Raw genomic sequence first — 16,119 nt, 5'->3', positions numbered from 1 at the left:
TTTCCTTTTTTTTTTTTTTTAACCTTCATAAAATAACAAAACTGTTGAACCTTGTCTTCCTTGTTCTTACTGGGAAACCAGCTGTGTGACTCATTCTTTGGGAACTTTCTATCGGCTTTAACCAAAAGGAGAAACACTGACTTTGAAACAGACTCTTTTCTTCCAAGTATTTTAATCTGTTGTAAACCAAATGGGGGGGTGGGGGGGTGGAAATCCACCAAGAAACTGTTCTCTTCTCAAACATTCAATTCTTATAGGAAAGCACTGCCCTCCAACCTTGCAAAACACCCCTGTAAACCTGAGGGGTACTTGTGTATGTAAAGATAATCACAAACACCAGCATCAGCGATACGAGGACCTCCCACAACCCAGCAGTGGGTTACATGAAGCGCAGCACCACTGATGCAGAAAACAATTCAGTTTTGTCATTAAAAGCCTCAGCAATGATTATCCATATCCTCCAGCAACCCACTTAGGAAAACACAGAAAAGCCAAGTGGAATGAATTATTTCTTTCTGCTTCAGTATGTTTTACGTCTGAGGTCACTTCAACAGGTAGGGCAAGACACAAACATACCAAAAAATATGACAGAAAAAGTTAGGGGCATGCGCATATGTTATTTCCACAGAAGGAAAGAGGGGAGTGGTGTTTTCATGTTACCTCTGGGATTCTGCACTGGCTATACCCAAGAGAGAGCATGAACAGCTTCGATTACCACATCTTCAATATGGAAAGAGAAAACCTAACGCCCCAGCGTAACACTTACCCAGATTTAACCTCGACGACCCCTCCCCACCACCCCCCCAGGAAGGTAACAGGTGGCCACTCGGACGCCCCCGGGGTAACGCCCGCTACACGGGTGAGCGACCGCGGCCTACAACATGGCGGCTGCCCCGGCTCTCCCGCACGCCGGCCCGCCTGCAGCCCCCGGCGCTCCCGGGCGCCCTCCGCCGGCCCGGGACGTGTCATTTTGAGGGCGGAGGAGCCCGGCGGCGGCGCCGTACCCGCCCTGCAGCTGACTAGGCCGATGCCCCGCAACGAGGCGGGATGGCGCCCAGAGACACCCCCCCACCCGGCCCGATCCCTCCCCTACCTGGCCGCTTGCATGAGGGGGCTCCATCCGTAGTGGTTCCTGCTCTGCACCGAGGCCCCCTTCCGCAGCAGGAACCGCACCAGCTGCTCGTGGCCCCCCGCCGCGGCGAACTGCAGCCCCGTGTTGCCGGCCTCGTCCGTGCAGTCCACGGGCACGGCGGGGGCCGGCGGGGCGGACGGTTCGCCGCGGGGCTCCGCCGCCGCCTCCTCGGTACCGCAGGAGGAGGGGGCCGCCGGGTCGGCGGTGCCGCCGCCGGGCAGCCCCAAGAGGCGCCGGGCGGTGTCGCAGTCGCCCTGCTCGCAGGCGCGGAGGAAGAGCTGGACCTGGAGGGGCACTCCGCACTCCCCCATGGGCAGCGCCGGCCAGCCCTGAGCAGCTCGGCCGCCGGCGGCTCGGCGGCCGCCGGGAAGGGAGCGGGAGGAGGGGACTCCGCCGGCGGGAGGAGGGCGGCCGCTGCGCCCCGGCCGCTCTCACACGGCGGGGAGGGGAAGCCGGGCTGGGCCGCACGCCACGCTCCCGCAGCCGGCAAGGGGCCACCGCGCCTGGGCGGGAGGCGGCGGTGTCACCGCTCCTCGTCGCAGCCAGCGCCTGGGTCACCACAGCTCCTGCCCCTTCCCCAGGTGCTTCCTGTCATCCACTCGCCTCCGGGCTGCCGCCGTTTGCCTTGCCGCGTTCCCGCTACCATTACTGACTCCCTTACAAAGAAGCGGCTCTGCGTTATGTGTGTTTCTGCCTGTGGTCATCGCAGCAAGCCTTGCCTGTAGGGCTGCAGGGCGTATTCCCTCTTACCCGACGCAGTAACCCCTTTTTCTCGCTTCACAACGGGATTTCTATGGCCTAGCGTGGTCCCTCTGTCAGCCCCACTCTGCGTTCACGATACTTCAGCCTTACTTACACCTTCCTACTTTCTTTCAGCTCCAAACCAGCCTCTTCTGTCACAGAGACACAGGATTCACAGTTGAGTCATTCCCCAACCGACACATTTCCTACCCCCTGAGAGCACTGATCAGTTAGTCGTTTAAGCATAAAATTTGGATTTCTTGTGATCTTCAGCTTCAGCCTCCCAGGCAACTTGAAATCTTTTCCAGGTTATATTGATTTACATATAAAGCGAGGGGAAAAATAAAGCACCGATGAAGTAATTATTTAACTGGACTTGACCAGTCACTTAAGAATAATTGTGTCCTGTCCCTGTATGTTTGGGCAAGTCATTACCTATAAAAATCGGTGACTTCAATGACCGAACATGGCACTTGCTACAGTGGTGGAGGTTTTGGGGACAAGATGACTAGGAGAGGCTATGGGGAGTGTAGTGAAACCACCAAACACCACTAAAAGGAAGCCATCCCCTGGTTTGAGGCATTGGCATCCATATCTTCCAAGTTATATGGCTTTCTGCATCTGGTCCACCTGCAAATCCAGATTGCCAGACCATCAAGGCAAAGGGCTAAACAAGTTACACTTTGAGAAAGGCTCCAGCAACCAAGAGTTCTGGCTGTGTTTATGGCCACTTAAACCAGTCCTCTGGGAAAGTACCATTCACAGCAAAGAAAAAAAATACACCTTTGCAAATTTATCATTACAGAAGGAACAGGACAAATCCCTAGACAGGGTAATTATTGAGTGATCCTTCCTCCTTTATATACCATGTGTTAACTCATGTAAAATACAAAAAAATACATGAATATGAAATGTTTTTATGTTAAATAATTTCCTTAAGCATAAAGATGCTTATAGTGGCCATCATCACAGGAAAGATGCATGGCTAGGTAGACTTTTGGTCTAGCCAGTACAGCCATTCTTACGTTACGATGGTATGAGGAGCTTGCCATCACCAATAAACCTGGACGGTGCAATTCACTGCGTGTAGATTTCAGAGTTTGGAAGAAGCAAATGGCAAGAGTGATTAATGCAATATATTATTCATGACTGAAGAAAACTGGGTCATACTTACCATATCAAAGTGCATGCCTGGACATAGTCAAATTAGTGACAGGATCACTCCAGTTGATCTTTGAGATAAGCTACTGAACATGTTGATCATACAAAATTATGGTATGTAGCTGGTGATTACGCTATCAAATTCTACTAATGATTTGAAACTCCAGACAAAGATACTATGAATGTAATTAGAAGCTAACAGCAAAATATGCAAGTCTTATTTTAAGAAACTCATAACTAAGCAATAGGAAGTATTTGTTGAGATTTACAAAATGAGCAAGGAAATTGTGCTGAATTCTGCTGCTGTCATCTGATGGTCATTACTATTCTCAGTCAGCATCCTAGGCCTTCATACAGATAAGATCATACAGTGATTTCTGTCTCTGATTGAGAATCAAAATATCACGAGGCAAGGGAAAAATAATCAGATCTCTTCTGAAATGAATGAAGTGCTATAGAATATTCTCATGCTGATGTAGTACCAAGCTCTCTGGAAAATACAGGACTCGATTTCTTCACCAATGAAAGAATCAGCCTAACCCTTTCAAACTGTTCATTAGGGTAGGATGATAGAGAAGGCTTAGGTTTGAAGATAATACAGGAGAAAAAAACAACCAAGATTCTCAAGTGCAAATTGTGCATTAGTTATTGGGAAGGTTTGTCCAAACTGCATCTGGTTTGACCAGTCAGTGAAAACAGTGTTGCTTTTGACAAGAAAATCTTTCCTGTCACCGATGTGTTAATTTGTATAGGTCAGTGTTAGATTGCTCTGACGTGAAAATAATTTGAAGTGGCAGAGAAAAACCTGATGGATGGAAAAATTACTGTAAAGGACATGAGAAAAGTACAAGGAACAGAACAGGCCCACCAAAAAAAAACAGAACAGACAAGGCAAGAGCAAACATGTGACGTTAACATTTGTGAATCTTTCCTAACGGAAGACTCCACTGCAAATGATATCAAAACACCAGCAGGGAGGTAAATGGGCCAATGTAAGCTTTATTAAAGCTACTCATAATACAAGGTGACATAAAGGAGAGAAACATAGTCATTGTTCTCCAAGACACAGAACTCATCATCTGCAAAACAAAGCCTAGGAAACCATTAGGGCATTTAATGTAACTGTGCAGTTAGTAAAGTATAATACAACAAATGTGCAGTGATGTAGAACTATGAATCGGCCAGGTAACATAACAAGAAATTCTGTTGCTCTTACAGTAATAATAGGATGTAACATATTTGGACATATCCTTAGACCATGACACACAAGAAAATTTCTTCCTCATATATAACTCAGGATCACATAATAATGAAGACTATAAAATCAGTATCATAATCAAAAGCATCTCAGAAAGGGAAAAATGCAAGTAGTCAAGGAAACTGTTCCAAAGAAATCCAGAAAACTAGACATAGCTGACTCAGTCATAGTCTTCATTATGAAGACCGGGGATGATGGCATCTCAATTTTCATGGCGATTCAAGGAGTAAAAGGCTTATTTTCTACTGTAAAACCTTGCTGATATTAATCACAAGGTAGTCATACTTCTGAGAAAAAGAAAACTGAAAATTTTAGCATGTGTTTGGTGTGAACACTCTTATCTCTGCCTTAATGAAAGGCAGACATATATTAGAAATACCATCATAGAAAAGCAGATGCTTCTCCAGTATCATTCAATTCATATATCATAGAATCATAGAATGGTTTGGGTTGGAAAGGATCTTAAAGATCATCTAATTCTAACATCCCTCCCATGGGCAGGGACACCTTCCACTAGACCATGTTGCTCAAAGCCCCATTCAGCTTGGCCCTGAAGACGTCCAGGGATGGGGCATCTACAACTTCCTGGGCAACCTGGTTCAGTGTCTCACCACCCTCACAGTAAAAAAATTTCTTCCTAATATCTAATCTAAATCTACCCTATTTCAGTTTAAGACACTACCCCTTGTCCCCCCAGACCCTTCCCTTCTCCAGGCTCAAGAACCCCAACTCTCTCAGCCTGTCTTCAGAGGAGAGGTGCTCCAGCCCTCTGATCGTCTTTGTGGCCTCCTCTAGACTTGTTCTAACAGGTCCATGTCTTCCTTATGTTGGGGCCCCCAGAGCTGGTATACATTAACTTCGGTCCTTTCAGGCATAGAAACAGAAATAACCTTGAAAAAATTACTAAAAAAAAATATGTTGTAAGTGCCTACAGCATAGGATGACTAAGAATTCCACCACGTAATACGCCCTTGAGTTCTTGGTTCAGTATATAGCTGGTCTCTATTTTGTCTACTATAACCAGCTGCTATAACTTTCAGAGGAATTTGCTTCATTTATATGTTTCAGAATATGCCATAATTTTGACCAAACTTTCAAAAATTATTTGCAACACAGTATTTTGATTCACTGTGTCTGCACAAGAATATATGAAAAATCAGTTAGGTTTCCAATATAACAGACCTTCAGTAACATGTCACATCATACCATATTCTGTGCACAGAACTGCAGTTTTGTTGTAAGCTTGCTAGCTGTGGCTTCCTTTATGTTACAACATCTCTTCTACTGCTTGTAGTTCATACTTGCTCTTTAGCTAAGGAGAACATTTATATACCAGCAATTCATAACCAATCAATGCCTTTGGCATACACATCCTTCCTACCTTTAAGCTATCCTAGCTTGCATATAACTTTTTAAACAAGGTATTTTGTATGTGTGTGTACGTGTATGTGTATCTATATATGCAGACATACATACGCACATACATGTACTAGAGAGTCTGCAAACTGGTACAGATTAGGTCTTGCCCAAGTAATCCACTGAATGCTGCCTGTTTTTATTAGCACGTCAGTATGAAAATTTCTCACAGCATTCCTCAGTCTCATAGAAGATCCATGAAATAGCTGACAGTTTCTATCTCACTCATCAAGACGCTGTTTTTAATCTATTTTATTTTTAGGCCACTGTACCCACTGTTCTTCCTCTCGACTAAACTCCTGATACGCTCTGCCTCTGACTATGCATCCAGCTTCACTCTTGACCCAAAGCCCACCCCGTAAAACAGGGGCCTGGCTGAAGCACCAAGGACCTCAAAACCTACCCTTGCGGCACCCCGCAGCTGGGAAAGTGGGGTGCAGCGCATTTCATGTTTTGCTTGTGCTATGCAGCTGTCTCAAATAAAGACACTGTCAACACAAACACATGAATAAAAAAACCCGTGGCACTGGTAGGACAATGAGCTGAATAATAATAATATTGTAAAAATACAGGTACAGTTGTGCTGATAAAGAGAGAAAGAGCAGCCAAGGTGGGAGCTGGGGGGGACGGGGGTGGGGGAGGGAAGACTGTTTCTCAGCAGGGCAATGCTATTTTATGCCCAGGTAAAGCAATGGTGCACAATGACCTGTAGGTCCAAAGCTGTCTCTAGTGGGTATGTTTTATAATTTGTCTGAATCTTCTCTTTGAACAAATTTCCTATCTATCTGCAAATTTGTCCATCACGCTCCTCTGATACTCCCCCCCCCCCCTTTTTTTTTTTTTTTAGAATATGTAAGTGTTGGCTGTTACTAAAACTAGGAACACTGTTTTGAAACACATTATTTGTCATTTCTTCTCCCCTGGAAGTATGTATTTAGGAAAATATTTGAATTTCAGGTTTATTTTAAATGCAGTCTCTATCAGCTGATACTTCACACCCCATTTCTATTTTAGAATTTTGCTTTATTTTGACACAAAATGCAGATCTAACAAAAAAAATTCAAAAGAAAACACTGGATGAGGTATATTTTAAAGCTTTGCAAAATTTAATACCTCTATCTTTTTCTGTTATGTATATGTCACCACTACAGAATAACTTTAAATAATAGTAGATGTGTAAAATAGTTTGTCCTTACTTACCACTTTTTTTCCTTGCCTGTAGACCAAGTCTTCAATAAGCTTATGTCTTTTAGGTAAACTAAATATTGTCTGCAATTCAAATGGATATTTCAGTGAGCAACAGATCCTATCTTAATTTCAGTTATTACATTAGCTATAATGTAAATCCTTATGGACAATTGCATATTTTTTAGTCATCTTCTCTTAGTGCTTTTTGAAAGGTTTAGTTAATATTTTGTTTCTTTTTTTTGTGAAAAAGTACAATTTTACTTTTTAAAAATAAATTCTTCAAATGTATTAATTATTCCACCGATCTCCTGTTTTAATTTTGATGACTGAGGGCACAATAGATCTTTCTGGATAAATAATTATAGGTTTTATATGACTTGTCCAGTTACTCTACTTATTTCTGACTGAAATTCCTGAAGTAATGGAGTTTATAGCTCACTAAACATTCTGACTAATCCTTAAAAAATATCTCAAACCCAATTGTTTTAACTTCTGTTGTTAATAAACCTGAAAAAAACAGCAGAATTGCTTAAAAGGAACTGTTACGTGAAAACATTGCTACAAGCTTTATGGATAGCAGGAAACTAATTTGCCATATTAATTGTAGGTGTGGTTTTTTGTTTTGTTTTTGTTTTTTCTCTGGGGCTTATTTTTACATACAAAGGAGAAGTTTTTGTACTTTAAATTTTCAGTGCAAAAATTTCAGTCTTCCGATCTTAACTGAACCCCACGAACTTTTAAAAAGGTTTAGAAAAAGTGTCTTTGACTTCACATTCTTTACATCTTGTTCAAACTTGTTTGTGAATGCAACTGATTTATTCTTAATGATTTTTGCATTAACACCATTATGGTACTTTCCTTTGCTGAATTTCCTCAGATTTATGTGCTTGGACATCACCCCTGGGGAGCTACCGTTTACTGGTGTTACTTTCAATTCTCACTGCAATGATGATCACAGAACACCTTCTCAGTTACTTTGCTCTAAGGGCATTATTACTACTGAAGAGACACCTCCCTTACTTTCCTACCAGCTGTAACGTTTCTTGCTTCTCTGGAAGCAAGCTGATGCTCTCCTACCTTTTCCTCTAAGCCCTTTTTTCCTTTTTAAAATGTTACTGAGAGGAAGCTATGTTGGTTATCTTCAACAGTCTTGTCTGATCGTACCCTGTCTGCCACTGACTGCAGCATGCCTCCTGCAGTCCGGTCACATTCTCTTCTCAATTTCCAATTTTTTAATCTTAAAATTTGTTTTAGTCCTGTGATCACATTCTTGTATTTCTTCCATATTGCTATAATACTTAAAATACTTAAATAAAATAGTTATTTTTCTAATACTTAAGAACCCCTTCAGCAGAACTCTCCTATTTTCTTTCTCACTGTTCTTAATAAACACTCAGTCCTATGTTTTACTCTTTACATCTTCCCAGTCTTTCCCAATAATTTATTTTGGGAGTCCAGGATGATCTCCTTCTCTTTTGATTCATGCCAAGAAGTCCTTGTTGGGCTCCTCATGCTTAATGTTTCTGTTGCCCTATTCTAAGTAATTTGCAACCTTACACAAAGGAAAAAACCCAAGAATATTTGTTCCAGACAACCAGATCTAAATCAGCAGCGTGTTCCAGAAATCCTGGCTGTATCTCTAGGGTTTACCTCATGCCCCGGCCAGAAACTAGGGAACTCCTGCTATAAACAAAATACCAATGACACCAGTTGGGCTTCCTTTGTTCAGGAAGAATGGCAAGCAAGGAGACAATGCAATCACTGGGCATGCAATTACTAGTGCCACCTAACTTCAGACTCAAAGCTTGCTAGGCTTGGCTTTCTTTATATACAGTGCATATTCTCATGTCTAGCGTATTGGTACTTGGTAGTTGTCTACAATGCATATTTAGACACACATACTTTACTAGTATTATGCTTAAGTTATTCCAGATGGTATGTATGCTTTGAAACTAGATTTTATGCATATATAGTGATCTGTGATGGGTAACTGTACAACTGAATAAGTGTCGCGACGGAGGGAAGACACAGTCACTCAATATGAGTGATCAACAGACTTTGTTTATTGTCCCTTACAGTCACCTTTTATGCCTTGTAATAATTAGCTCATACATATTACAAAAGTTAAGCTCATTATTGGTTAGTTGCCTAAATATCAAGTTCGCCCCTTGTTTCTCTTCTGTAGTTATCTGTTCCCACCTGCAACATTCTTTTCCCACCAAAATCTTCCTGTTATTGTGTAACAAAGACAGTGTATTTTGCTTTACTTCAGATAAGCTGAGAGCGATGTGCATTTTTGTCCAGCCAGCTAAACTATGTTTATGTGACCCTTTTCAGCTAGCCAGTTATCCACAAATAAGAAATAATGAAATTATATGTATGCATACACACACATTCATCTGCAAATCCACCTAAACTACTTCATTTATGCTAGTTGGCCAGCACCAGGGTGACTCATTATTATTCAGCACCCTTCTGTCCAGAGTAAGGCCTCCATAGTAGCTGACAGCCTCTGTGTTTGTTGTCACATACAGTATTTATTATCATGTAAAAACAGCCCATTGCTGTGTGGTGTGACCCTGTCTGGTAGCGATGAGGTTCTCCTTCCTTAGTGCCAGACGTGTTTTCATCCACTCGTCAGCAATGCTGGTGAGCACCACCCAGTACCGCTGACCTGGCTGGAGTCCCTGTCTGGGGGTGACTGGAGCCCTCGGCAGGGCTGATCTCGAGGGCCCTCCAGCAGCAGAGGGTAGTGCAGTAAACAGCCCCTTCGTAAAATGCATACAGCAAATCACACCTCAAACCCAGAGCTTCAGCTCCTGCTTAACCTGGGAGATGAACAGAATCAGTTCACGTTACACTTATGTCAGGGCTTTTCAAATGCAGAATCACAAATTCTCATGTAATCTTATGGCCTCACGATCGCAAGTTCAGACAGATGGGGCTGCGTTCTGGTTAGGGGTGGACAAGCAGTACAGATGTGTTGAGTATGAAGTGAATTAGAAAGTTTTGACTAAATGCCAGTGTTTTTTCCCGTAATTCTGTCAAGGCATGAAATGGACTTCCCCGTTATCTGGATAATACATTCGGGATTTTCACTTGTCTCCTGGATTTCTTTCTCTGAGGCCACATTGGCTGACATGTTTTTTTTCAGCCAAGCACACTGCTTTGGTCAGCAGAAGCTCCTGTCATTACCTCCCACGGCTTCTTGGGCCACGTTCTGTTACTGCTGCAGCACCTGCTGCTCTGGGGGCGGCAGCATGGACGAAGCCTGGTTTCCTACCGATTTGTTCCTGCAGCCCCAAAGCTCTTCCGAGTCCCCCCATGGCAAGTGACCTCCCTCGCTGTCCTCCTGCAGCCCCAGCTACCCGGCCAGGAGACAGCAAGCCTGGGGCTGTCCCTCCAAGGGCCCAAGCAGCTCTCTACGGCTGTGCCAGCCCTGCGCCAGCCCAGCTTTCCCGTGCCGGGGTACCCCTGCGTACCAGCCGCACGCCTGCCCGCGTTCGTGAAGGTCCCTCATGCATCAGGGTGACCAGACCACCTCCTCCTAGAAGGGTGACAGCCAAAGTGTACCAGGGGGACGTGCCTTCTCCCTCCTCCCCACACCCCTGCAGCGCACAGCCAGCGGCACCGCGCTGGCCCTGCTCCGTGTCCCCCTGCCCCGGGAGCGGCCGGGCAAGCCCTGGGCCGGCTCAGGACCATTGCTGGCTCCGCCGGCTGTGTCCCCGGGGAGGGCCCGCAGCAAGCCGCAGGCGTGTGCCTGCCCCGGGGCTGCTGGGGCGCTCGGGGCCGAGCAGCCTGCCGACCACCGCGAGACCGAGGAGCGTCGCTGCCGGGGCCCGCCGCGGCCCGGGGACAGGAGGGGCCGTGACCCCGCCCGGGGGCGCCGGCGGCAGCGCCCGTGCGGCTCTTCCGCGCCGCGCCCCTCCGGGTTGGCCGGCGGCGGGGCGGGGAGGGGGGCGGGGCCGCCGGCGGAGGAGCCGGGCGGGTTTCCTGGCGGGGCAGCGCTGGCGCGGGCCGGTGGCGCGGCGTGGGCAGGTCCGTGAGAACTTCGCCGAGTCCGCCCGCGGCGGAGGCGCGCCCGTGTCCGCGTCCGGGAAAGGCCACCCGCGGCCCCGCCGCCTATGCTCGGCATGGCCGGCCGCCTCGGGCGCGGGATGTGCTGGGGCAAGCGGGGCCGGGGCAGCCGCGGCGGGGGCGCGCTGCTGGCCCTGGGGCTGCTGGCCGCCGTCGGCTTCCTCGCCTGGCGGCACGGCCCGCCGCCCCGCCACGCCGCCCGCCGCGCCCCGCCGCAATCGCCGCCCGCCGCCGCCGAGCTGCTGCGGAAGCCGGTGTACACGAAGCCGGCCCTGGACCCGGGGGCGCCGGGCGAGCTGGGCCGGGCGGTGCGGCTGGAGCTGAGCCCGGCCGAGAAGCGCCGCCAGGAGGAGAGCATCCGCCGGCACCAGATCAACATCTACCTGAGCGACCGCATCTCGCTGCACCGCCGCCTGCCCGAGCGCTGGCACCCGCTGTGAGTACCCGCCGCGCCACCTGCTGCTGCCCCGCCGCCGCGGCCGGCCCCGGCGCCAGCCGGAGGGTGCTGGCGGCAGCGGCCGGCGCGGGGGCGTCGTGTCAGCTGCAGCTCGCTCGGAAACGTGGAGGCTTTGCAAACTTGAGACACGCGCACGCACACCCCCCTCCTGGCCCACAAGCTTTCAGATCACAGGGTTTGCTCACAAAGTTGAAGCCGTCGGTGACTTTGCCTGGCTCCCGCTCCTCCACAGGGCAGGAGAAGCGGCGTGGTGGTGCTGTGTGCCGCGGGGGAGCGGGGTGTTCCCCCGGGAGCGCTGGCGGTGGTGGCAGCCCTGCAGCAGCGCCATGCCGCCGCGGCTGCTGTCCCCGGCGTAGGTCCCTAGGCAGCAGCGTACCTTTCCAGTCGCTCCCGGCTTTAAAAGGCTTAAAAAGCGTAAATGTTATGCTTCGCAGACTTCAGCTTTGCATTGTATTCAAGCGTCTTATGCTACACAGTATAAAGCAGGTTGTTTTATCATCAGATTTACCAGAAGCGATGTAGAAATGCTCACAAAAGATGCATAACGTTCTTCTAAACTGTGACTTTGTTGCTGGATACTTAGCTGCTGGGTCAGTTTACACTTACGGATTACCTTTCCAGTTGTGATATTAATGCCAGGTGATGGCATGCGCAACTGTAAACTAAGGATTAGATACCATTCGGTGAGATGATTATAGTTTACAGGCAACAGTTTGGCACAGTGGTGAAGTCAGTGCCACACAGCGGGTCTGACTGTTTTGGCCTAACACAAATGCTCTGTTTAGTTGAGTGGTTCATCTTGGCGTGGGCTGTCCTGTGAGTAACAGCCAGTTTGTTTTGTTGCAACAGGTTTGTATGGTGTGGTAGCAAAGAGCTGTGGAAAAAGCAGGGCTCTGTCTCTACTGTGCATTCAGTTCACATCAGTGTGTCATGTCTGGTAGTTCACCCAACCCTAGTTTTAAGTGCTGAATCTAAAACATTAATCCTATGATAGCTCTCAAAAAATTGCAGTGCAAATGCAAGGCCTTTTTGTTGTAAATTTAAGCCTGACAGTAGACTTGTTTTCCTTAATTATCTTCTGTTCTCCCCTTACAAGCAGTCTGTAGACCACAAGCTGAAAAGGACTGTTCTAGTTGCTTTTCTATGGGAGGAATTTAAATAATTTCAAGAAATTATTTTGGACTCCTGCCATTTCTTTATGACAGGATGTTAGAGGAAATGGGAGATGACAGCTGTTGAGCAGGGGACGTTACAGATGCACGTATGGAGATTCTTGAAATGAAAATAATGTAAATGGGCAGATGGATTTTGCTACAGTGACACACCCTTGAATATTTGGATGCTGAAATGACAAAATGTATCCAAAACAAAAGGATTGCAAAGCATCAGTGACATATTCTCAGAAATAATTGCCTTCTGAGGCAGGGGCTGTGTTGTACTGTTGTAGTATCTGCTGGCAGGTGCTTCGTGCCTTTTCATACAGCCAAATCTAAATTATGGCAGAAACATCACAGAACAGCTATCCAGCTCACACAGCAAATGTCAAAAAACTTCCCTAAAGGCAATTTTACAATGAAGTCGTTAACTACCTCTCTTAAGCAAGATCATGTAAGAGATCAAAGTTAAAAAATAAAAGTACTGAATAAGGTATCACCAAGCCTGTAGTGATAGAAAATTCATTGCACCTCAGTGTAAGATTAGAGGCTGTACAGGTTGAAATGTCAAGTCTAGAAAAAATATGATTTGGTTTTTCTATTTTGAGGTTGGTAATGCTTGACCATTCATGATCTTTAATGAACATTTGGGTGATGGGTAGAGGCTGCAGTGGTAGGAAATAAGTAGCAATGGTAGACTTCAGCTAGATTTCAGCAGTCCACAAAAATGATGTAAAGGCTAAATTTTTAGATGTGATCAATGAAACAATTTTGGTACCTGAAGACAAGAAGGTGACTGTTTTTTTTCATTGGAGTCCCAGAGGAGTAGAGACCAGGGAACTGTGTGCTGGCAAGCCTTGGATCCCTTCCAGGCATATAGTTTACAAACTGTGTAAGGAAAAGAATCAGTAGTAGATAGGTAGGTATGATCTATTGAGAAAGAGTCAGCTTGGCTTTTGTCAAGGATGACGTGTCTCACAAACATATTTGAGCTCTTCGGAGGCTGTAATTACATGGATAAGGAAGTGTGGCGTTATTTCCAGAGGCCTTTGATGAATTCCTTAAACAGTGGTGAAATAATGTGGAAATTCCTTGCATTTATAAATAACTGGGTGAAAGCGGGGAGGCACTTGTTTTATTTATTTATATATTTATTTATTAGTGGAGGGTCACTGGTAAAGTCCCACAGAAGTCTCTTGTTGGTCCCAGTGCTGTTACAGCATGGCTTCCATAAAGAAGTGACTAATTTACAACTCTTTAGCCTGGAAGGCAGGGTACCGAGAGGGTGCCTTTTGGTGAGCCGCTGCAATGCTGGGTTGATGTATGAAATAGATAAAACAAATCCTGGCCCCTCCTTGTCCCAGAAATCCATTTACTGTAATGGATAAGGAAGTCCATCTACTAGAAAATTCAGTTCAAGTATTCATAAGATATTGACAGATACTATGCTTGGAGACTTTATTCTGGGCTATGCACTTTTGGTCAGTTTCACTTATATACTTATGTGTGTAGAGGTGAGTCTGGAAATTTTAGATACAGGAAGATGGGAGGATGAAAGAAAGGGCAATAAAGGGAGGCAGTATCCCCACCGCCTGGATGTCCCACTGTTCCTTTTAACCTTAATGTCCTCCCATACTTATCAGTGAACCCACTCTCTGCATGTGAATTTGTGAAAATCACAAATATTTGAAACAAGTGAAAACCAGAATTTTGCCAGTAAGCCTCTAAATGTGGTCTGCAAAATTGGGGATACAAGGTGTTGCTTTATCAGAAACGGATAACAAACAACTTTTCTGGCTGTCACATGTACATCCTGGACCTGCTATCAGACCAGAAATGTGACAGTAGTTATTTGCTAGTACCTATCTCTGGTGATGCCGTGCAGGAGGAGAAGCAGCATAGTTTGACTGAGATTACTCCCCCAAAGAATGTGGTGTTTGATTACATTTGACTATGAAGCCTCTATAGATGTTATTTACTTTATTACAAAGTTTCAACTTTAGATGCTGCTACTTATGTATTTCTGCCAGTGTAGATATTCAGAAGGCCTTTATTCCTTCTTATTCTCACAGATGTGGCGTTTCTGTGTACATGTGTTTTTTTCTGGGAACTGATCCTGTTTCTATTGAAACACAGACCTGGAGAACTCAACAACTTCTGTTGTTTCCTTTAGACAGTTGCTGCTTCCTTTAACTGTCTGCACTTGAGGTCAGCAGCTGATAATGTTGTGTTTCATCACACAGAAACATCAGTTTTATGGGTGGCTATGGTTATGTGTGTGTATGTATATATATGTGTACGTATAAACAAATTACATAAGCATATATATAAAAACAAACTATTAAAAATGTTCTTCGGTAAAATTTTATGCATAAGAATATAAGGAAATTATTAACTGGTGATACGGTTTGTACAAGGTTAGAAGTGAAATATGCCGTAGGGTCAGGGAATGATGATGGTTATAAGGAACCTCTGGGGTGTGCAGTCCAACGTCCTGCTTGAAGCAGAGCAGCTTCAGTGTTTGTGTCACTAAAGGTCATCCTTGCCCTGTCAAATTTGGAAAGTCTCCAAGGATGGAGATTCAACAGCCTCTCTGGGTACCTCTTTCAAGACTACATCACTGCCCCATTGAACTCCCTGTACTGCCCCCCGCCCCATGTTGTCTAGATGGCCCAGGTTGTCTTCCCAATGTCTATTCTTCATTTCTCGAATTCATACACATACAGGAAGCAACAGTTATAGCAGGTTTAAAGCGAGCAGGCATCCTCCATCAGACAGTGACTTGCTGAGAGCCCTGTTGGGGCTGATGCCCTGTTAAGCGCAGCGAGCTCTGGGCGGTGTGTTTTGGCCACTGCTGCTCTGCAGGACTAGGCAGGCAACTGATGGGGTCTCCTAGGCTTTTGCAGCTTGTTACAATGTGTAAGAAATACATTTCCAGTTGTTCTGCTAGAGTTCTTTTAAGATTAAGGATTGTTCTCAAGCATTGTTCCTGATTTTGGACATTTTACCTTCTTATTTCAGGGATGGTTTCTGTAAAATCACACCAGCCTTCTTTTGGCTTGCTCTTGTTTCAAAAGGAACAAAGCAGGGATAGGCACTTTTGTGCTGGCTCAGCGTTTTGTGTCGTCTCTTTCACGGTAGAAGCCTGAATCACAGGCTTCTTGTGCTTGCCTGCAATACATGAATCCTTGTGCTTGCAAGCAAATGGATTTATAAGTCTTGCTTGTCTTTCCTTGCCTTGCAAATGATTTTGGGTAGCTACAAAAGCCCCCAAAATATTGATTGTGGTCTGCATAATAATTAGTAGCTATTTTAGATGTTTGTTCTTTAATTGTAGGTAATTTTCTGTGTTTTGAGAGAAAGCTTGTTTATATATATGTTTTATATATATATTTATATATATATCAAAAAGTTATCTGTGTGTATATATTTGAAGTGTCTGTATATTGATAGGTAGATATACACAAATACTTAAATTCCTTTGTCACCATCATTTATGCCTATAATGTTATTTATTTTTTGGGATATTGTCTTT

General features: G+C 45.5%; 2 protein-coding genes across 7 annotated transcripts in view; one reads left to right on the top strand and one right to left on the bottom strand.

Annotated features, from left to right (window-relative positions):
- Positions 1-5,264, bottom strand: part of ANKS6 (ankyrin repeat and sterile alpha motif domain containing 6) — a 42,521-nt gene extending 37,257 nt beyond the window's left edge. For all 6 annotated transcript variants that reach the window (XR_013926636.1, XR_013926637.1, XR_013926638.1 and 3 more), the window contains exon 1: positions 1,094-5,264. Coding sequence is in view for 1 of the 6 variants with exons in the window: in XM_080378578.1 (XP_080234704.1) it covers positions 1,094-1,443 (350 nt within the window). In the remaining 5 variants the exon portion in view is untranslated. The remainder of the gene's footprint in view (positions 1-1,093) is intronic.
- Positions 5,265-5,289: 25 nt separating this feature from the next.
- The window catches only part of GALNT12 (polypeptide N-acetylgalactosaminyltransferase 12), a 55,464-nt gene continuing 44,634 nt past the window's right edge, over positions 5,290-16,119 (top strand). Inside the window, exons 1-2 of the mRNA XM_080378607.1 lie at positions 5,290-8,888; positions 9,242-11,409. Coding sequence (XP_080234733.1) covers positions 11,021-11,409 — 389 coding nt within the window. The 5' untranslated portion in view covers positions 5,290-8,888; positions 9,242-11,020. The remainder of the gene's footprint in view (positions 8,889-9,241; positions 11,410-16,119) is intronic.

This window comes from Falco punctatus, assembly GCF_963210335.1.
Source record: "Falco punctatus genome assembly, chromosome: 3".
NCBI classification, from domain to species: domain Eukaryota; kingdom Metazoa; phylum Chordata; class Aves; order Falconiformes; family Falconidae; genus Falco; species Falco punctatus.
Note: the sequence above shows the minus strand (reverse complement) of the source record. Positions and strands in the feature narration are given on the sequence as shown.